Raw genomic sequence first — 24,084 nt, 5'->3', positions numbered from 1 at the left:
CCTTTGCTAGGGCAACCATCAGCTTGCGGAAGTCTCCTGATGTGTCTGACACAATGTCCTTTTCCAGTTCTGTCTTGTACACTGGAAAACAACAAATACTTTTCTATTTATTGAGGATTTACAGTTATTTATTCCATTCTTTGTCACCACAGGGGCCTCAATCTGCCCTCCCCATGTCCCTTTCCTTCCCCCACAACAGACTTACCAGCTGGACACTGCTCTTCAAGCTGCTGAGCTGCACATCGGAAATTGGACCAGTATCGGCCGATATGCCTCCTTAAAAATTGGCTATTGGTATTGGCCCCAAAAATCTCTATCAGTACACCCTTGCTCTGTATTGCTTAAAATGCAGTTTCCTCTCAAGTTCTTCAGGAATCTATCCTAAGACTCATATATAATCTCATATATAACTATCCAGTTCATCATTTTACTATTGCTTTATCTTATGCCATGTAGCGCTTTGATTCAGCCATTGCTACCCTCACAGAATCATTTGACAGCTATCAAAGCAAGTATGGGAGCACAATTTTCTCCAAGTATAGCTAAGTATGACAGTTGCTGCTTTACCATGAGTTTAAGCTCTGAAATTTAAAAACAAACTCAAATAGTAACCACCAAGAACAAGGCCAATGGTCAAAAGTTTTTCCTCCCACTTCCAAAGAAGTATGCAAAGGCCTAAATTCACCAACTCACTTTCCCTGTAGACTCTGTTAATTTCAGCAAGCTCCTGATTTGTCCGTGAGCAGATGATCTCTATGAGAGTGTCTTCATCAGTTCCCAGGCCCTGAAACAAAAGTTTTAGCTAATTAGTTAAAATTATCAGATTTCTTGAAAGTTCCAAAATATTTCGAAGAAATTTCTTTAATATTCCCTTCTCCTACTTGAAAGTTAGAGAATATTAACATCTTTACAGCTGTTTTAGAAAGGGAATTATGTGGCATCAGAATTTTTTTATCAATGTAATTGATAGCTCATGCTATTTATTCTTATGGACCAGTTGCAAGTAGATTAGAGGCACAAAACTGGCACCAACGCATCTCAATATTATGGCTGAGACAAATCAGTATTTTCCTATATAATCTTCAGTTGGCAAGGGCAAGTAAACACTAGTACTAATTTGTGGGAGAGTAGCCACTTATCTGGTAACAAAATCTCACTTTAAAACAAATGAAATCACTTAAGTCAGAAATGGGAGGAGTTTAGCACAATGCTTGAAAAGCTGGTACCATATTAATTCTATTTTACGTATGATAATATACTGGCAGGGCAATGTCTAAGGGGGTGCAGTGGTGCAGTCATGCCCCGGGTTGATTTCTGGTCCACCCAAAGTTTAAAACGAACTTCCTGACAGTGACAGTAGCATTTCTATTCAGGCAACAGTGAGGAAGTTACTTGACTTCCTGGCTCATTATAATCTATCAACCTGATTCCTTCTAAAATCTTCACTCAGAGTGTTAATGACCCTCTCTCCTTTTTAATGGTCTTGATGACGCATTAATCAAGATAAACTTTCTCATGTAATTCTGTTGTCTGTTAACCACTTCTCTTAATATAGCTCCTATTTCACAGCCCTGCAAACTGTTTTTAAATCCAGCTAAAAACATTAATTTAGGCATAAAAAAATTAACTCATGTAAACATCAACTCAGGTGTGGAAATAACTCAGTGAAGCACTGATACACTGTCAAAATATTGAAGACTAGATTTTTTTTATGATTCTGAAAGAAACGTACATTTAATTCTAATAAAAACAGAAGTAAAGCTTTCAATTATTTTGGCTGGTTCATTGTGTTTTTATACAAAATATATGATATGATATAGCAAATTATTGCACATTCCAATAAAATTGTATTTGTTTTTGCTTTGATCTTAAACTGAAAAATGCAGCCCTAGGTCCCTACCATATGAATAAAGCTTCTAGTTTATTTTTACCTGGAGAAAAAAGCATGTTGTGTTGTTATATGTGATGCTGCACAATGCCATCTGCACTCCCATGTTCAAAACTCTAGATCTACCTATACATGCTGGTATTTACAGTCTTTTTCTATATGCAGTCCAATCACTTGTATCTAGTAGGTAAAATATAGAACAAGCTCTTAGTATTCTGGGTCTCTAGTCTGCACAGCTTGGCGTACTCTCTGACGTGTGGATTAGTCACTTAGGGTGCCTATACACATGCTTGCTCATGTTCTAATTTGAACAGGTTGGAGCAGACTCAATCAAGTCTGCTCTGCATTCAAATTAGAACACTTCGCTGTTGCCTCACTGTCGTACATTTTAAGCTCCCACGTGCTTCAAAATGGCTGCAGGAGTGCTTTATCTAGACCACGTCCGAGCTTTACATAAAGTGTCCCATGGCCATTTTGAAATTTGCAGGGACTTAATATGTGTTACACTGAGCCATTTTAATTAGAACGGCTGTCCAGTAATTGCTCTAATTAAAACGGTTCTTCTCATCCCTGAGCATGCATAAAGGCAGTCTTACCTTCTTTGATCCTCAGTCTACCTCATTTGTAAAAACAAAAAAACAAAAACAAAAAACGAAGGCTGAATACTACTACCTTCCATGGCTACTGTGAGGCTAATTCAGATATTTTTATAATGCGTTTGAAAGGCCAAACATGGAATGTGTTTAAGTGCCAAATATTATTGTAATAACCATGGGATATATTTGGTTTTAGCCAGGAGCTTTTTAACATATATTCAATATCTATCAGTGCTTCCAGATTAAGTTTAGATGTCACTGGCACTAAGCATTTGTTTCTGACCTCTCAGCTTAGAGCACTGAATCAAAACCTGACTCCAGTATGTGCACATATAAAGCTGAATTGACCCTCATCATGCACATACATGAAGTCCCCTCACAGTCCTTAGAAAACATACTATAAAAATGGAAGATTTTGATGCTTTGGATAGAATGGTTTTCCTTGTCCCTGACCCAGCAAAGACTGAAGCATGTTCTTAAAATGAATATTCCTGAACTGAATTTTCCATTTAAAATTAGGTAAGTAAAGGTGAAAGTACTTTTATTTTCTTTACTCCTTCATGGTTGAGGGTGCTTGTTTTAGCAACCAGCACTTCCAACTGAAAATAGTAGTTCCTTATTTTGGGTCCCTGATCTAGGAGCTAAACATGTGCTCCCAGAAGCTATTCTTATACTTGAAGCTAAGCTCAAGAACTCAGATGGATCAGGGGCTTGAAATACAACATGCAATTATTTTCAGCAGGAATGCCTGGCTGCTGATGCAAATATCCTCAAACTATGAAAGAACAAGCCAAATGAAAATATTTTCAACCTTTATTTACCGCTTGCGAGTAATATTATTTTGTACCTGTAGTGAATGCTATGCATACTGTATATTTTTAGGCAGAAATCAATATTGTAGACTAAAATATAACTATATAACAAAATTATTACCCATGTTAGTAATAAGAATAAAAATGTCTTTGGTATGATAGACTAAATATTCAGATTGAACATGTACATTTTGAACAACCTGGATGTGTTGAAAGGACATGATAAAATATGTATTTCAAAGCCTAGTTTTGCGATCAAAGTCAAAGTTAATAATCAGGTTTCTGTATTACTTGCCTCTCTGTAGAGCAACAGTAAAACCAAAGGTAGGAACATTACTTTGAACTAAGCTGAATTACTACTGTTTAAAATGTAAATCAATCATACGTGTTAAAGCAATAAGAAAATAACTAATCCACATGAAAAGGTATCAGCTGTTAATTAAACTCTATGGGAGCCCAGATGCCCCAAAATAGTAGAGTTCAAACAATATACTCCTGGCCTCAGGCTGCTGGTCAATTGTTAATATCATGCATTTTTATTTGGAACAAAATACTAAAGCTACTTTGAGTTTATAGCTTTTGCTAGAAAACCATCCTTGTGGCAGTGGAGCAGGAAAGAGCTTCTTTGACAAAGGAAAAAGGAGCCCAGCAATTTACCAATTTACTTAAGCCCAGCAATTTACCAAAGACTCATGTGTAATAGAACCAAAAAAACCTCTCCAAAAGATGGTTCTTATCAGCTGTTGAGGAAGGGGGAAAAATTAATATCTATTCATATTTTTTGGTTTCCAAATCTACTGAGGTTCATATAAGGATCTTTTGTTAAATGGAATTATGAGCAATACAATATTGCAGTTACCATAAACATATTTGTCTTTCTTTGGAATAAAGTGAACTGTATATATGTTCTTCCTCATTTCAAACTCCCAGAGATCATTTGAAAAAGTTGCCTGAATGGGGAAGCTACTTTGCAGGAAAAACATTCAGCTAGCTTCAAATCAGACTATAACTGTGCTTGGTTTATTTATTTGAGTATGTCTGTTTACAGAGGAGAAAAAGTGCATGTACTGGCTTGCATGGATAAACATTGATTTTGCACATACAAATAAGTTATACTTGCATTCTGAGAGTATTAATTTAAAGCCAGAATTCAAAATCTGTCATTGTGTGTGATAATTTGAGGGGACTTTGTTGACAAGGTAGCAATGTCCCAAGCTACATATATTCACTTTAGACAACATAATTTATTAAACCAAGATATGGTTATTAATTCTTTATAGCTGTTTTTACATGAAAAATTGTTCTTATGCTCTCTTCTGTGCTTTTTCCTTGATGTTACACATCAGAGTAATCATTAACTCATCGTAGGAATTTTTCTTTCCTCATTTAAGCCAGGACATGCCTTAATGGCCACTACATAAAAAGTTATTCCAAACTACACTCAAGTATAAACAGCTGAAAAATCTAACAGACTCATATCAGCCTTTGGGTCAGTGGAAGATACCATCACATGTGGTTATAAAGAGAACATAATACCCTGCCCCACCTCCAAAGCAAAAGCAAAGCTGCTCTACCACACTGGAAAAGGTTCTTGATGGGCTTCCCCATCTGGTGTTCTGCCTATCACTATGAAACAACCTGTTCACTGTTCGAATAGCGAGGCAGTGGAATAGACTGCCTAGGGAAGCTGTGGACTCTCCATCACTGCAGGTGTTCAAAAGAAGTTGGACAGCCACTGGTCAGAGATGACCTAGGCATAGCTATGCTTACGTTCTGCTATGGCTATTTTCCAGTCTTCTGGGCGTTGCTGGTTGCCCCTGCCCCTGCTTTCCTGCTACGTATGTCAGGGTGTTTTTAAATCTCCCTCAGAGGCACTGGGCTACAGCCACAGCTGGAGACTTTGACTGGGATGTGCCAATGTTTGTGCTGGGACCAAAGCCAAAGGTTCCTGACTAGAGGGTCTTGCCCTTCTGCTTGAGGTCAGACTGATTTGCCCTATTTGGGGACAGGAAGGATTTTACCCCATGGTCAGATATGGTAAAACTGTGAGGGAGGGGTTGCTTCTGTAGCAGGAGGCATGGCCCACTACCCAGAATCTCTTGAACATATATAGACAACATTTCACAGAAGCAGGATATTGGCTGCCATGATTCCCCTGCTTTACCTGTGGCAGATTAGGGTGTTAGGATTGTGTTGTGCCAGGGGTGACAGTAGTCTTATGTGGAGTTTAAATTGTGGGTTGTATGGGATGGTTTGCACAGAGAAGATCCTGCCTCACGTAGGGGGATGGACTTGATGACCTCTGGAAGTCCCTTCCAGCCCAACTTCTCTATGTTTCTATGGCTGAGAAAATAACTGCCCATGGTTACATTCATATAATGCATAAGGAAAAAGAATGAAAAACAATTGTCTTCTTGATTTGCAGTAATTTACAGGCAGTCTCTGCTTAAACCAGCAGAGGGCAACATTTGATTGTTCAAAAACCTGACTTCAATTTAGCAATTGGTTTTGTTGTTCTCTGCATCTTAATTTTTTATACGGAATGCCAAATAATTGATTTAGTTTGTTGCTACAAACTTTACTACAGGTTCTCTATTTGAACACTCTTATAAAAATAATATAGTGATGAAAAATTAAGCTGACCAAGAGTATCTTTTGAAAATCTGTCCTGTTTTTGTTCAAGTTATATAGACACAGAACAGTAGGTATGAGGCATTCTCTCAGGCTCAACTATATGATTTTGACCCTCTCTACTGTTGCAGCTATTGTGCAATTAATTGTTTAACTGCACAATTACCTTGAGACTAGCTACACATACAAAGTAGCTATTACACTATAAAAAGCTCCAGCCAGCTTTAATTTGCATGTGTAGCAGGGGTGCACCATGCCCAGCCAGGGCTTGGAGTCCTGCAACTGAGGTCATGCAGAGTCATTCTTTAGAGTTATTTAGAAAAAGTAACAAAAAAAAAAATCATATTCACAAGTTAGATAGTTAAACTCATGACTTCTGATACCACAAGTTGGGTACTCAAAAACCAGTGTGCACAGATGAGAACTGCAGAATTTGGTATAGACTCAAAATCTTATCTCAAGAAATATCATCAGATTTGCAGCTTAACTTTAAAGCTTGTTTACCTTCATGGCACCTTTCAGTTCAGAAGCATCGTACTGAGCTGGTGTCTTCAACAGGCCCAAAATCACAGTTTCCAAGTGTCCTGACAGAGCAGATTTCAGTGCTGCAGAAAGTTCCTTTTATAAAAAGAGAAATCATTAAAACTCATTTCTGATCTCCAGACAAGTCAGTTTTCCATCGTTTAGAATATAAAAATCTGTTATTTCTTTTCCTATAGAACAAACGAGGGAACAGAACAGAGCATCTTTTGTGAAAGTCTAGAAAGGAAAAATGGAACACAAAAAATTTACCTCATCCCTTGAAAGGAAATTATCAACAATCTGTTTTAAACTCCAAATTCTTGCTCTTAACTGTCTTTCAGCAGAGAGAAAAATACAAACAGACATGTCCATTTCCCAGGCAGTGGTATAACTGAGGGGAAAAGTCTGGAATTAGGGTCATCATGTCATTTTCAGATCTTATTTTACTGGCACCAAGGTTAGTGTTCCTACCATGAAATTAAGAAATGCCAATTCCCTGGGATCAAATTTGGGACTAAAAGAAGTCAACTATAGCTGAAATTAAATCTGGAGCATCCAAGATAGAGAGTTGAATGCATTTAAATCACTGATATTTCATCTAAACAAATACTGGCAAAACGAAAAAAGATTACTTTGATCTTAATCAAGTAGTGAAGATGCCCAATTCAGAGAATCAAAAAGAGCCAAATGCACTTCAGCTGTCTTCCACATCTGCTAACAAAGCCATTAAATTAATCTTTCATAACATGTTCTTACAATGAATAAAATTACTCCACTACTTCACCAACACAACAAACAGGAGCTGGTGGGATGCTCTCATCCTTCGAACTTAGCAAATATTTAAGTCCTCAAGTCCTATTTAAGGGGCATTAGCCCTTTGTACAAGTGTGAAAATAGTTTTATAGACTTGAGATCAAATAATGCAGGTCCCACATGCTGCTATAATCCATTTCATTGGGGTACAGTCAATTAATTCCAATTGGCTGTGTACGAATTGCAATCTGCACACTCTGGTTGACAAGTAAAAGAAGACATAAATCAATTTATAGGGTATTAAAAAACTCGAGTATAATTCACACTATTAAAATTTTAGAATGTCAAGTTCTTTTCTTTTAGGTCATCTGCATTCCAGTACATGACACTATTTCCTTTAAACAATTCTGGTTTAGTGTCAAGAGCAAGAAGCCCAGCACAATTTCAAAGTAAAATTGACATATGTAATGTATCTCATCTCTTCTTTGGGGACAAATGTTAGCTGCACTGAAGTTTCATTTTACTAAACATCTTACAGACATTCAACCAAAGGAGTTCAAAACAAAGAGTAAAATATAAAGATGGTACAAGGCTGCATATGCAATAAATCACCAGGTAAGTAACAATGTGTTCTGTGGTATGTTGAATGTCAGAACTAATTTTATCACTAATGAAGTTCCCTGAAGGAAAGTATTGATGATAACTGCTTGCAGCAGACTCTCTCAGGAGTTAAGAAACTTTATTTGGAATAGATTTATTCCTAGCTGGGCTCAGGAAAGCAGCTCTTTCTCACATTTCAAGAATCTGGTGTGAAGCAAGAAAGTTGTTTGTTTTAGCAAGATCCTACTGTACTGGCTGGGCACCTAAGCGTGATACTATTCCACTCTGCTCAAGCCACTGAAAAACTGTCATTACAAAGTGGAGATTGTCCCCTTCCTCATTGCTTTTGTTGCGTCTTTGTTTTAAGGCCAAGATGATGGTGTTACAGAAAAAAAAGGGGTCCGGGGAGAATGCATTATTTGATGTTCAGAATGTCTAACAGGGAGGAATGGGATCACACGTAGGCACCTAACAGGTGGAGTAGAATCTGGTGCTATGCAAACAACTGAAGGGCTCTTCAGCATGCAAAATATGGCCTATGGGTTAGATCTGGCCTGCCAGGTAATTCCATCCGGTCTGCGGGGTCCCCCCATAAGCACCGGCCTGCCCTTCCGCAAGCAGGTGCCTCCATGCAGGAGGTGTAGCTCTGGTTACTAAGCAACAATCCCCACCCCCAGCCTGGCCTGACCCACCCCAGCCCCGAGCCAGGGGGTGCTGGCAACAAGAAGGCTCTGCTGGGCAGAGGCTTTTGCTTGGCCACCCCATGGCTGTTTCAGCCTCCCTGCCTACAGGACTGCAAATATAGGTAAGGGCCCCACTGGGACAAAGCTGGGGCCGGGGACTCCTGCTGGGGGAGAGGAGGCTGGGAGCACAGGAGCCACACACTATGGGTCCAAGTTGGGCTGCCCACATGCTGCCACATGTGGCCAGGGTTTGGGGTGGGAGCAGCCCTGCATGCTGCCACCATGTTTAGCCAGGGAGTCGGGAGCTGCAGCTATGGGCATAGTTCAGGCCGGTCCTGCTCTCTTCCACCATATGCAGCCTGGGACTTGGGTGGGAGCTACACCTATGGGGCTGGGTGCAGCTGGCCCTGCAACCTGCTGCCAGGTGCAGCCGAGGACTGGGGTGGGAGTGCTATTGAGCAGGGTGGGACTGGCCCTGCATGCTGCTGCCACCTGCAGCTGGGGACTGGGGTGGGAGTGCAGGAAGCTGCATGCTGTGGGGCCACTGCCACTGCATGTGGCTCTAGGGACTATCACACTGCAGGGACTCCAAAGGGTTCCCCCCTCCCCTCCTCCCACACACACCTTCATCCTCCCACTCCCCCACCATACCCCCAAACACACCCACACCCTCCCACAGCCCCCTCATACACTCCCACACCCCCCATAACCCCACCCCAACCACATACCACACACACCCCTGCACCTCTCCCGCCCCAGTCTACCCACCATATCCACACCCATGCCCCCCCACACCACACACCCTACCCACCATACCTACATCCCACACCCCCTCCACACCAGACACAGCCACCCCATTCCCCCCCACACAATATACAAGAGTAAGACTACATTTTGTGCTATTATGCAATCGCCTCTAAATACACTACACAAACGCACGTAAATCTGAACAAAATATTTAAAAAATATTTAAGTTAAAATAAGTTATAGTAGCTATTTGATTGTTTTAGTATACAATTGTGGGGTTTTTTTTCTGGTTTCAAGACGGCAACCTCCCTCCAAAGGTATACTTCTAGAGCAAGGGGAGGGATGGCCGGTGGCAAAGGTCAAGGGTTAGGGGTGGGACTTCCAGTCTCAAGATGGTGACCTGGGGATGGGGCACCTGTCAAGGGGCAGGGCTATCCTTGCCACCCTTAACGAATTACCAAAACTCATTAAGCAGCCCTCCAGCCAAAATAATTGCCTTCCCCTCAGTGATTCCCAACTGGTGTGCCATGGAACAGGTGTGCCGCAGAATTTTGCCATGGCAATTAGCTACAATAGGTATGAGGATGGGGAATGCCTTAACAGGTGTGCCGCAGAAAATATTTTATTAATGTAAGTGTATCTTGAGCTGGAAAAGGTTGGGAAACACTGCCCTGGGCTATCCTGTGTGCCTTAAGTGGATATCTGTTCAGCATAAATTCGTAAGTTAACAGGACAAATATCACTCAGGTAAACCTCACCAACCAAAGACAAAGTAGTAGAGCATAGGTCTGGGTTGAATGGCTAAGAATTACACCACCTCAATCATTTTTAACTGTAGCCATGGTGTCTTGGGAGCCAGTGCTATCATTGACAAAGGACCGCAATAATTTCTGGACATTCAGCAGCTGTTCCTTCCTGCCATTCTCTGCCGCTGCAAGAAGCAAATTAAAAGAGAAATAGCAGGAAGCAAATATTTGATGAACTTAGTTTTCCATAAGTCGTACATCTATGAATAGCAAATAGTTCCCAGTGAAAATAAGCATAGGAGTAGCACAATCCTAAAGGAATAGACTGCTGATGGACTTGCACCTTGTAAAGCAGGGGTGGGCAATTATTTCAGGTGGAGAACTGCTTACCGAATTTTGGCAAGCTGTCAAGGGCTGCATAGGCAGCCCTGCCCCTTGACAGGTGCCCCGCCCCCTGGTCACCATTTTGTGACCTGAAGTCCCACCCCCTAACCCCTGACCTTTGCCAGCAGAAGTCCCTTCCCTTGGCCCCGGAAGTACTCCTTTCAGCAAGACGTTTTGCCATCTCAGACCCAGAAAAATACCAAATTATATTCTAAAAAAGTGATCATCTACAACATTCATTAATTTGATTTCAAAAAATATTTTTGTCCTGGTTTACATGTATTTGTAGAGTGCATGCAGAAGTGACTGCAAAACAGCTTAAAACTAAGTCTTACTCTTGTATATTGGGGGGTATAGGTTTATGGGGGGCTTGTGTGTGGGGAGGGTAGCTGGGTCTGCATGTATGGCAGTGCAAGGAGGGTGTGGGTACATGTATATGGTGGGGTGTGTTTGGGACTCACCCTATGAACACGCACACACACTCTGCCTCTGCCTACACACGCATGCATGCACATGCACACAGACACACACACACACACTGTCCCTTCCTCCACATGCACACCCCCCCTGTACTGGTGAGGCCCCATGCTCTCTGGTCCAGCCATGCAGCTGGGCACCACATGGTGCTGGAGCAGGGCAGTGGCAGGAAGCATGGAAATAGCTGGGGGTGGGCAGCTGTCTGCTGTCTTAGACAGGCAGCCAGGAGCAGATAAATACTTTCTAAATTTTTAAGGGGTCCTGCGGGCCAGATAGAATGGCCTGGTGGGCCAAATCCAGCCCACAGGCTGTATTTTGCCCACCCCTGTTGTCAGGCAATAATGAGCAGGGCCAGTCAGAGGTCCTCAGGGCTCTGTGCAAACACACACAGGGTACCTGTACATGTGAAGGATGCCTGCTCTGATGTGGTCCACGTAGAAGATGTCAGAGCAGACTTAAATCAAGTCTGCTGGAGTGCTTCACTTAGAACACCCCAGCAGCTTTGCCACCATGTGTACCCTCATGTTTCAAAATGAAAGCAGGGGTGCTTTAACTAAAGCTCCTGAAAACCACTTGAATTAGAATGGCCCTTGCTCCCCTCCAAGCAAGCACACGTATAGACGCCCACAGATACAAAGCCTCAGGCAGACTTTGGTTCCTATCGCAGCACATAGAGAGAGAGAGGAGTTAGCACCTGTATGGGTCATGTAGACATTCTTAAAAGGAAAGGTAGCCGACATAGTGACTCAGTTTGCAAAAAACAGGAAGGAAAGTGAACCCATGAGATGTGTTATGTAATGAGCTACACTGTGAGTTGTTCACGAGCCACTGCTATAAGCAGCAAGGCATAGTACAGAATAAATCAAACCCACCTTTTTGCTTTAGCTTCATAGTATATCTCCAGGGAAATCTGTAAGATCAACCCTAGATGTTTGTTTTTTGTTTTGTTTTGTTGGGGGGGGGGAAGAGCCCTGCTTCATCAGACAGGATGTGCCACATTCCATTCCTGTTCCTTTGCCACCTACTCATTTGTTATCACAGTTGCACTGGAAGCTTTGCACTCACTGTTTTCACTGTTTCCTGAGGTTGCTTTAGACTTTGGTACCTATACAATCCCAAAGACTGTATGGATTACAAATTATAGTTTTTGGAATATTTAGCATGCCTTTGGGTTAGGCGAGAGAAGGATGATAAGCAAAGGCAGGAACATTTGATAAAAAAAATGCTCCAGAATTTTCCTTGAGTGTGTTTTTAAACATAGCTTCAGCAGGGCCCAGTTTATGTGCAAAATTGCCCTAATGGGATTTGCTCTCAGTCTGGGGGATAGGTGGTCGAGTCCATTCATCCCCATGTATAGATTAGTTACTGTGTGTACCTCTGTAGTCAACTTGTATGTACTACCTTGAATACAATGTGTACCTATATCAAATATGTATTAAAAAGTATTGAGAATTTTACAAATTTGCCTCTGGATTTGTATTTAGTTTTAACTAAGATTACAGGGCTGCCTGTTGGTGGCTGACAAATTCAAAAGAAATGCATTCATCACAACCCTAATTGGACTCTAAGCATACTTTTCTTCTTTTATGTTGACATAAAACTTCAATTACAGTAAAATTTTAAAACTGTTCAAGAGAACATCTCTTGACACCCTGTGAGCAAAGCTCATTTTATGGATAGACCTACATATTTTATAAGCTTCTTTTTATCAAAAGATTGGTAAACTGGATATTCTTGACAGGGTAATATCTAGTGATAATTCAGCTAGTGAGTTCACTTTGTTCAGTATCTGTATGATTCACTGCACAGCTGACTGCCAGTCATTTAGGCTGACTTCATAAATGAAATTTCTTTTCGCTGATCCATATTAACATACAGATACCCCAGACCTTCTCTCTCCCACTAGTTCTCAGAACTTCAGGCATCATATGAACAAAAGTTTTTTGCAAGCTGAAGCATATAATTTGCTTCCTATTCAAGAAAATACAAAATTGATACCATTTAAAACTATATATACAATATCATGATTGGCTGGTTGCAAGACAGTTGGCTTGATATGCTAGGACTCTCCATCTTACATTGATTTACTTTACAGATGTGCATACTCATCATTTCTGGAAGCAGGCACACAGGTACTAACTGTTGGGAGGAGGGAGCAATGATGTAAGAGCTGTTGTCAATAAGGTCCCTGACAAATGTTACATCTACCCTGCAATTAAATGGTTAATTACACCATAAATTTAGACATGCTACATATGCAAAGTAATTATCACACAATAAAAATGGCCATAAAAATGGTCAATCACAAAGATGTCTGAAAAATGTAGAACATTTGTGCAGCTGGTTTCTATCAAACGTTAATTTGAACGTGTGGCATATCACACACAGTGTGATAGTGTTTGGCCAGGTCCTCCAACATCCCTCGGTAGACTACTGCTCCACCACTTCAGGGCACTCTCCAGCTCATGCTGAACTCTGCTACTTCAGGGTGCCTCAGCAGGACATGCCACAACACACTGCCCCTCCTCCCTTTTCTCAACCAGCTTTCAAAGCTGCCTCTTTAAGTGGCATTAGCACCTCTTCCTGTGAGAAGCAAAGTAAACAGCCTCTCAACTTGGCGTGCTGTACTCGTATACAATAGGAACCTGTGGGTGCAGACAGACATAGCAGTTCCAAGAATGTCACTGATGGGCGATCCAGTTCACAAATGTCCCTGGGCAGAAGTATTCAGGTCCAAATATACCCTTCACCTTTTAGAGATTGCATTACTGTCAAAATACCACCAGGGGTGGGGGAGTACTCAGACCATCATGCTTTCCAGGGGGTCAATACCTGGAGTTTTCCCCAGGATACTCCTAGAGCAGAGTTGCTCAACTCCTGGCCCTTGGGCCAAATGCAGCATAGACCCATGGCACCTGGCCTGTGCGGCTCCTCACTGGGCAGGAAATTTGGCAGTAGGGGAGCTGTGGCCATTAATATGTCCATCATTCCCCTCCATGGGGCCAGGCTGGGGCTGGATCACACCTCCTGCCCCCACAGGGCCAAGCCACATGCCTTTCCCCCCATCCAAAAGGCTGGATTGGGACTGGGCCATGCCCCTTCCCCCCAGCCAAGCTACACCCCTTTCCCTCCTGACACAGGGCTGGGTTCAATTAACACTGACAGCAGGACAATTCACCTCAAATCTAGTCACAAGGTGTAGAACAATTTGAAAGTACGGATGGTCCCTATACCTTTTTAGTTCTCCTCTGATAGGCAAAGGCGATGTCCTGCCTCTGTTCATTGCTGCGGTTTGTCAGAATGTTGACGATGGTGACCTCATCCACACCTATTAAGGCATAAGCAAAAGGTTATGGAAAATTCCCCCTCACACTGGTTTCCATTATTAACACAGCTTAACACACTTGAAATGTAGCATATGCAACATCCACAGTAAGGATCATCAGCAACATCAGCACGCCACACCCTCAGAATAAGTGTAGCCAACTGCAGCCCACCTTATGAAGGTGTGCATACTTGTATGACAAATGGACTGCAAATGATGTGCTACTTTTATCTCCTATTTTCTGGCTGAATACAAGTCACACAGTATCCTACTAGGATATTCATGAATATGTTGCCTGTAGAATAAATGTGAACTGGAATGCATTACAGTCCACTTGTGAAATTTTGACAGAGTGATTTAAATTAGGCTTCTTGTTAAATCAGTTGTTTTTCCAGATCACTCTGGGCACTTAACTATACTCCAAACAGAACAATGAGTACAAAGGCCACTATGTTCCCTTTTCTCAGCAGCCCACAGGCAAAAGGGTCTTGTATCTTTGATATTTACTGAGGGAATCATATTAATCATACTGCCTTCCAGAAATCATCAATAGGATAGGGGGTTATGAGGTTTTCTAGGTTGCCTATGGGATTTGGATGCTTGATTCTCCAGTTTTGTTTAATAGTTACACTACACAAGACTAAAATGTTCAGTAGCATCCTAAACGAAAGTTTCTAGATCCATGCATGTAAAATGCAATTACACCCTGAGTGCAAAAAGATCATTTGCATGTATTGTTGTTGACAGTCACATTATCCAGCCTCCTAACAGAAACTATTCCAAGCCCCTAAATTCCTGGTAGCCGACACTTACTGCTCTGCTATAGGACCTATCATGTGAGAGTACAGATCAACCTTCCCAAAGGCATTCTCACCCTTCTGTCTTGCAAATGGACACTTCTATAAGACAAATCGAAAGCCCAACCAAGTCGGCTGCCACAGTTCTCACTGGATTTGGTATCAGGCCCATAACCCTTTCCCTAACCAACAGGAAAAGCTGAAATCTCTGTTGATCAGAGTCTATGAAATACTTCTACATTGCTAATCAATGAGATTATAAACAACTGATTATCGCATATCCAAATACAATAATTAGGTTGTGCATTCACGATCAAACTTGTAGAATTCATAATCCAAAAACTAAGTGCTAACATTAACTAACTTTAACACCCTGTTAGAACAAAGATATGGCTTGCACTGTGACCTAACCTATAGTGGAACAAAAGAAAAAAAACTTTTAAGAACATACCTCTAATCATCAGGAATAATCAGAAACCACAATAAAACCACATTCCTGTTAATAATGAAGTGCCAGAAACACTAGGAAACAAATGTTTAAAAACAGGGGGAAAAAAATAGTTGGTGCACTAGCATTTTTGACACTGATTATATCTGAACAGATCTTTAGAGGTCATCTTAGTTCAGGGTACTTTGATCCAACATGGTAGGCAGGCAGTTAAATTTTTGCAAGGCCTAGAGTAAGGAGATATTGCTTGTTCAAGTGAAATCTTGTTTTCAATCTAATTTTCATACTCCATCTACTTTAACAAGCACAACTGATTTATATAGGAGGAATAATGTCCAGCTTGGATTGTACTGTATGCAGTAGAAAATATTTATCGACCCAGAGCCCCTCAATTCCTCAGCGTTCATTTGTATCCGTCTAGTTACAATTCAGGTCCTAGATAAACTGTTTGTAACACTAACAGTGTACCAATTAAGATTTTTTGGGTGGATACTGATGGCTAATTATTAGCGAGCCGAATCAGCCAATACCAATCTGATTGCTGATATGCAGAGCAGTGTTCAGCTGTTAAGTCTGCTGGTGGCGGGGGCAGAGTGGGGAGGGAAAGGGGGTGGCAGTTCAAAGTTCCTTCATTGAGGAAGGGAGCAGGGCTGAGTACAGAACAGAGCTGTAAGTGGCTCGTTGGCAGGGAGAGGGGGGCATCTCCTGCCACTGAATGCACTCCTAGGGGAGCAATGGGGGGCATGTGCCCCCCAGATCTGTGCATGGGGCAAAGGCGGGCTGGGGCCTGGGGCAGCACCAGGCTCTTCCTAGTCGGGGGCTGAGCCAGGGCTGTGCTTGGGGTGGGTGGTGGCAGCGCTGAGCGGGAAGCCTATGGGGTGGTAGGCCCCCCCGCCAGTGCTGCTACCTGCCCTGTGCCAAAAAAAGCTTATTACTGATAACGTCAATTTTCCTTTTATCAGTGCAGATACAATCTGGACCAAAGTATCAGTGCACCTCTATGTATTATATATACAACAGCAGTTACCTATAGCTGTCTGGACCTGCCAATCAAGCACAGACAGAAGCAGAATGCCACAGCTGTACCAAATATCCAGATACCACATTCTCCTAAAATTTAAACCAGTAACTGTAGCATATGGACAACCATGTAGGGTGGCCAGAAAGGTTTTCATAGTGCTATGTTCTAATACCAAGCTTTTTTTTTGGTTCCTTGTTCTGGTATCAAGTTTTTACTTGATGCTGGTTCTGATAATCATATGGCTTCTTTTTAAGCAAGCATTTTATAATTTTATCCTCTAATTGAGAAGCTGGGGCTCAGAAGAGGCAAAATGTGAATTTATTATTGGGGAATGTATGTGAACAGAATTGCTCTAATTTAGATACCACATTTAAAAAAATAAAGTTTGAAGTTCGTATTACACCATTAATTTTCCAAACCAGTATCAAGACACAGCTTCCTTCGCATTTCTGCATATTATAGGGCAAGCAATGGTGTCTGCAATGAATATCAGAAACCAAAGAATGGAACAGAAGTGATCAACAGAACTTATCTACTCACTGGCAAGCATCCATGAGAATCATTTTCTGTGTAATTTTTCTAAATTATTTACCTCACTAAGTGCTCAGTAAAGAAGCTTACTAAGAAGCAGCATCAGACATGAGGAAGCTGCTTGGAGGAGAATACTATCAATTATACAAGTGAAAGGGCCACTGTCTTAGGATAATTAAGCAGAGTGTCTGTGAGCTGAAGCTCCCAAGGGAGTTCCCTTGAACACCAGCCATTTTCCCTGCTTCCATTGTTTTCACTTTTTCAAATTACACTTAAAAAAAAAAGGTTAATTGACAATCCCATGCTGTTACTTATTCTGATCTACACTACAATTTTTTCCTGGCACAGAGTTGATTAGGCATTGGAAAAGACCACACCCCATGGTCTGTGTAGCTGGGCCAGCAAAATACCTGGTGCAGATGCTGATATGCTAACAGAAGAGGGCTTCTGCCAGCATATGCTTGCATCTATGCTAGGTGTCTCTGATAACATTACTATGCCAACACAGCTATGGCAGAAGCAGATCTGTAGTGCACACAAGCTATTAGCAACATTAGAACATGCTCATTTACCAGGCAAATTCAACTCTTTCTCTTTCATGTCTTTTGCAAATTTCCTCCCACTTAATAATTACAAGCAGTCTGGTTCAAGTTGAAAACTATGTAGTCCAAGAAAAGGTCTCCATACTTTTGAAACTACTCCAACTTCCACTTCTTGTCTTGTCTGCATGGCAAAGATAACATCCTTCTTCCTGCACCATTGCTAATCACCCATCTTTGATTTCTACTGTCCTAGCACCCAACTGTCTAAACTCTCCTTTCTCAGTCATCTGAAGGTTTGAGGCAGGAAGGTTGCATTTCTTAACCCTTAAACTAAGCCACAAATTTCACTGAAGTAATAGCAAAGCTGTGTGACATCTCTACTCTTGGGAGAGTATTAGATTACAACTAATGTTCCAAAAGTGAGTTTGGATAATAGCCTAATATCAGCATTCAAAACCATATCAACTGACATATTTTAATTTACATTGGCTTGTTATCCTACAAAAAATCCCAATCTTACTTGAAGGCAAACTAACTGGTGGTTCTTCAAAAAGTTGGCTATAACCTAGTAACATGTTTTTAAGCAGAACTATTTTCTAACAGAATTTGTTTTCCACAACATAAAAAGTGTACACTCAAAGGTTCCCTGAGCTCTTCAGCCTTTCCCAAGCCAGCGAGCCTCTGCAGCATTCAGCCAGTCTTTAGTAAAATAGACACTTTAAAAAAATCCTGGCGTTTGAAACCAGCAAATAAAGTTTTCAGGCTCAAGAAAAAGAACCCACAAATGATAGTGCTCTTGTTCACATACTCTGCGGATGGAATAAGTCTATTCATTGCTCTGGCATTTAATGAAAAAATGAGTGCTTGCACTTCAGAGCAGGGAATCATATAGCAAATGGCTCTGGACAGGATGCTGACTCACATCTGCTGAAACAGGGTAGGGCAAATGGGTTCCCTAAAGAAAAAAAATAACTTTACTGTACTCTAAAAGCTCTGGAGAAGATTTTCGGGGCCCTGTTGTTAGAGCTTGTTTTCCCAACTTCATAAAAGCAAACTTCCCTTGTTGAACATATTTTGCCTGTATGTTACTATTGGTAGGTAAGAGGGAAGGCTTATCTGGTTACTTTGGATTTTATGGTTGCTTTTTAACATGAGAGCTCCTCAGGGGTTTAAAAATATACAGTTAATATTTCAACTTGAGAGACTTTTTATGTCAATTTTTTGACATACTGACAATTCTCTCCCTCATAAAAGGGCCTACTGTTGCCATAACAACTTTGTAGTTTATAGTTTGATCAGCAAAAAAAGAGGAAGTGAAAACCTCAGACATGCAAATTAACAGCTTCAGTTGTGTTTAACTTTTTTACTTTTAGAAAAGCCACTTCTGAATTTCCATAAATTTACAGTATGGGCCCACTGTGTTAAGGAATTTATGAACTAGGAAAAATAGCAGACACAGATTTTCTCCCCTTGAAATGACTCCATAATAAATGGAGCAGTACATTAAATCTATGACTATGATATTTTAATTTCACTATAATCAGAAAACTTCACCATATAAACTGCGTATAAAATATAGTATTTGGGCCAAATTTGTCCAATAGTTTAATGTTTGGTCATTTAGTACATCTTCACAGGGAAAATGAGTGAACTGGAGTTTCCTGTAGGGCCCCCTGCAGACATGAAAACTAAAGGCACCATGGGATCTGATGAGTGATCCCCACAATCATGCTTCCTGCTATGCCTCAAATGCATGGCAGGAGGCATAACTGTGGGATTAAGTATCAGATTCCATCACGCCTTGTGCCAGTATCACAATCCCCATTTCCCCCTGCACCAGCAAGTAGCAATCTCCCACAGCTAAGAGTCCCATCAGCTGATCTGGCCTCTTAGCTACAGAGGCACACCCTGCAGCTACAAGTCCCATCAGCTGATCCAGGGAAACCCTGGCCCTAAACTTAATATTTTAGTTTGCCTTTAAACTTCAGTACAACCAAGATCTGACCCCTGTGTTTTCACCCCTAGATTTTTTTGAACTACTGCATTATAGTAGCTCTTGGCTGTTACTTTTCACCCTCAGTCCAAATGTCTTTCTGTGCAGTATTGTAGACTTCAAGGAGTATCTTTGAGAACATGCTAGGCAGGTTTTGCTTAAGTGCAGATCAAAGGAAGTTTCCACTAAAAGTTTGTTCCCACACAGTAAGTATTCCATTTACATGCATAGGCACGCTGGACTAGCCAATGCAATCTTCTAGATAATCTTAATGATGTAGTCACCTTCTCCAAGTTCCAGATAAAATGAATGTATTAAAATTAATTGTGCAAGCACTGACAAAGAATTGAGAAATTTGTATCCACCCAGTCATGGAACAGAAATATGCCTCGTAATTTTGGTGACAGGTCAGGAACTTTGAATTTTAAATATCCCAAGAAACTGTTCACAAAATAGCCACAGAAAAATAATTAATCAAATATGTTTTAAACAAGTGTGAGAAAGTCATTATGATTGTGAATGTTTCATATACAGGAAAAAGGCAACTATTTGTTATAAATTATTCATTATGAAGTGGGCTCTCAACTCTATGCCCTCTACTGAACTATATAGTTCCAAAAGAAATCATGTTCATGATTAAAACAGGTCTAAATATATTTATTACATTTACACTTACAATAGTGAATGTAGCTCACTGTAAAATTAATAATAAATATTTATAGCATGCTATTGATATTCTCTATGAAGAAGCGTATTAGGATACTGACTTTGTAAATATACATCCAGCTATCTAGGACTGGACGCTTATACAAAAATATTACACCACATACAGCTCTCTATTATCCTACAAATGTTGACTGACCAACTTTACCCAAAACTGTAGCCCAAGGCCTACTCTGAATATGGTAAGGTACCTAAGGGAATTCTTCAATCTTTTTGTAGACTGAACACATGCTGTAGAAACAAAAGACATTTCATGTACTATGACATGTTTATTACACCAGCCAACTGGGAATGAGCCAAACTTGCATATATTTACTGCTGTTTACGTTAACTCTGGGCCTGTGTTGCAGTTCATTACAAGCCATTTTATGATGGCTAGAATTGCTCTTATATAATTGAGTTGACTTTTCTTCCACTATATATATTGATTAGAACTGTCAAACTATTAAAAAATTTGATCACAATTAGTTGCATTATTGAAAAAAATTGCGATTAAAAAAATTAGTTGCAATTAATTGTGATTTTACTTGCACAGCTAAAAACTCAAAATTATGTGTAGAAAAATTCAAAGTTATGCAAAATTATGCAGGTACTTTGTATGGTTGGGGGTGTGTGTGTGGTGTGTGTGTGGGAGGAATTTGTGAAGGTGTGGGGGGCTGTGGGTGTGTGTGGGGTTTGGAGCCTGGGGAGGGGGGGTTCCCACACACCCTGGCAGGATGGGGGGTAGTGGGTCAGGAGTGAGGGGAGCAACAGGCTGGGGGGTAGGGGGAGGGAGGGGGGCTGTGGCTTGGAAGTGAGGTACAGACAGACAGATGGACAGAAATGCACAGACATCACCCAGCAGGTAAGGGTATGGGGGGGAAGGTGCAAAGGGGGGCAGGTCAAAGTCCCCACAATGAGGGTAATGTGGGGCCCCTGCAGGACACGATGGGCAACTTAGTCATCACGCCAGATGACAAAGCTAACATATTTAATGATTTCTTTGCCTCTGTCTTCCTAAGTAGGGACCAGTTCAGCCACCTCCCTGCTGGGCCCCCCTCGGGCACCGAGAGAGACACGCCTGGGCCAGGGGTTAGCGAGGAGTTAGTTAGGGTACTTCTGGAGAGGCTGGACGTGTTCAAGTCCGCTGGTCCGGACGATCTTCACCCTAGGGTTCTACAGGAACTGGCCGAGGTCATTGCGGGACCCTTGGCGCGGCTCTATGAGCACTCGTGGTGCTCTGGCGAGGTGCCGGAGGACTGGAAGAGGGCCAATGTGGTCCCTATCTTCAAAAAGGGAAAAAAAGAGGACCCGGGAAATTACAGGCCAGTTAGTCTTACCTCAATCCCGGGTAAGCTCTTTGAAAAAATTATCCTGGCACACATCCAGGAGGGCCTTGCGGGGGAATGCATGCTCAGGGGCAACCAACATGGGTTCATCAGTGGCAGGTCTTGTCAGACCAACCTGGTGGCCTTTTACGATCAGGTCACCAAATCATTAGACGCAGGGGTTGCTGTGGATGTAGTCTTTTTGGACTTCCGGAAGGCTTTCGACACTGTCTCTCACCCTGTCCTCATCAAAAAGCTGGGAGGCTGTGGTGTCGATGCCCACACGGTCAAATGGGTCGCCAGCGGGTTGGAGGGCCGCACCCAGAGGGTGGTAGTGGATGGGTTCTTCTCGACCTGGAAGGACGTGGGCAGTGGGGTCCCGCAGGGCTCAGTCCTCGGGCCCACGCTGTTCAACATCTTCATCAGTGACTTGGATGAGGGGGTAGAAAGCACCCTGTTCAAGTTTGCTGATGACACTAAGATGTGGGGGGATGTGGGTGCACTAGAAGGGTGCAATAGGCTACAAGCTGACCTTGACAGGTTGCAACGGTGGGCGGATGAGAATAGGATGGGGTTTAACACTGAGAAGTGCAAGGTGTTGCACATGGGGAGGAAGAACCGGCACCACACTTACAGGTTGGGGAACTCCCCTCTTGCCAGCATGGAGACGGAAAAGGATCTTGGAGTCATCATTGACTCCACGATGAACATTGGCCGGCAGTGTGGGGAGGCAGTCAAGAAGGCCAACCGTACCCTGTCATGCATCCACAGATGCATCTCGAGCAGGTCCAGGGAGGTGATCCTCCCCCTCTATGCGGCACTGGTCAGGCCGCAGCTGGAGTACTGCGTCCAGTTCTGGGCGCCACACTTCAAGAGGGACGTGGACGATATGGAAAGAGTTCAGAGGAGGGCCACTCGTATGATCAGGGGTCAGCAGGGCAGGCCTTATGAGGAGAGGCTACGGGACCTGAACCTGTTTAGCCTCCACAAGAGAAGGTTAAGGGGGGACCTTGTGGCCTGCTACAAACTGGTCAGGGGGGATCAGCAGGTATTGGGGGAGTCCCTGTTCCCCCGTGCGCTGACAGGAGTGACCAGGAATAACGGTCACAAGCTGGCGGAGGGTAAGTTTAGATTAGATATTAGGAGGCGCTACTTCACAGTCAGGGCGGCTAGGGCCTGGAACCAGCTTCCAGGGGAAGTGGTGCAGGCTCCTAGCCTGGGGATTTTTAAAAGGAAGTTAGATGAGCACTTTGCCGGGGTCATCTGACCCCGGTGCTCTTTCCTGCCAAGGCAGGGGGTCGGACTAGACGATCTACCTAGGTCCCTTCCGACTCTAGCTACTATGAAACTATGAAACTATGAGTGGGACAGAGGCAGGGGCAGGGGCGAATGGAGCCCCAGGGCAGGTCATGAGATGGAGCCATGGGTGTTTCATCCAGGGACATGGGAAGGGGCATACTCCCACCACTGTGCACGCCCCCGGGGGAAGCCTGAGGGGCAAGTGCCTCCTGGATTTATGCGCGGGGCAGAGGTGGGCTGTTGCTATAGGCTGGGCTCTGTGTCCCGCTGCCATTGCCCTGGGAACCACACGCTGCCATGCTTTACCTCCCACTGCTGGGTGGGCAAGGGATGTAGTGCAGCCAGCATGCTGTTTCTGGGACAAAGGCAGCAGGGTGCAGAGCCCCAGTCTGTAGTGGCAGCCTGACTGCCCTGCCCACAAGTCCAGGGGGCATGTGCTTTCCCTGGAGGCAGCAGTGACAGCAGCAGAGCCCAGGTACAGGCTCCAAAATCATGTGCACTATTAACACGTTAAAAAAAATATCATGAACAATAATTAACGTGGGCTGTACACTTCCAGCATTTCATCTTACTGCAAATGGAGATTAAGAACAACATACTTTCCTTGTACAGTAACTTCTCTGCACTGATTCACTGGATTCCCAGTAGATATACCACAGCATTTCTTCCAGATGACAGATTCCATTGTAGATACAGATGACGCTAAAAGCTGAGAAGCTAATCTGAATATCAAATACTGGTCTTGGAGTACTTGGACACTGTAATTTGCAAAAAACTCCTGCATTCCTAGAAACTAAACAGGTGATGTACCCAATTTAGGATAAAGGCATGTGTTAAGATAAAGGCACATAACCAACAAATCTGGCTTTGTTATCCAGGGTGCTTGGGCTGTTGGGGAGTACCTGGAATACTTTATCACTTTTTCTGACTGGCCCACTAAATTTCTATTCCACCTTAATATTTTTAGCGAAGTTTAAGGAGGAAAACCTTCAATAACAAAACCACATCCAAATGTTTCTTCCTAGCATTCTTTACACAAGGTAATCCCAACAATTTGGTTATGAAATAATTACAAGGTGAAAGATTGTTCTGAGAATTATAATCTATCTCATCACTCTCACAAACCAGTTGTCTAGGCTCCAGGAACAAAAGCAAGGCGTGGGTTTGGAATGAAAAGAGTCTTTATTTTGTATGCTCTCAAACCAGTAACATGAGTAGCAACCTCAGCTTTTAATAGTCTCCATGCTTTATAGAAGCTG

The 24,084-nt window shown here is 42.4% G+C and overlaps 1 protein-coding gene across 2 annotated transcripts in view; it reads right to left on the bottom strand.

The window, feature by feature from the left end:
* ANXA2 (annexin A2) overlaps window positions 1-24,084 on the bottom strand; it is a 52,322-nt gene that overhangs the window by 8,855 nt on the left and 19,383 nt on the right. For both annotated transcript variants that reach the window (XM_090028732.1, XM_090028733.1), the window contains 4 exons: window positions 14,073-14,167; window positions 6,432-6,545; window positions 694-784; window positions 2-81 (listed from right to left, as the gene is read on the bottom strand). In XM_090028732.1, the coding sequence (XP_089884858.1) occupies window positions 2-81; window positions 694-784; window positions 6,432-6,545; window positions 14,073-14,167 (380 nt within the window). The remainder of the gene's footprint in view (window position 1; window positions 82-693; window positions 785-6,431; window positions 6,546-14,072; window positions 14,168-24,084) is intronic.

The sequence above is a fragment of the Crocodylus siamensis genome, chromosome 15 (assembly GCF_052110815.1).
Source record: "Crocodylus siamensis isolate JL-2025a chromosome 15, ASM5211081v1, whole genome shotgun sequence".
Lineage (NCBI taxonomy): Eukaryota > Metazoa > Chordata > Crocodylia > Crocodylidae > Crocodylus > Crocodylus siamensis.
This window is presented reverse-complemented; position numbering and strand designations above follow the sequence as displayed.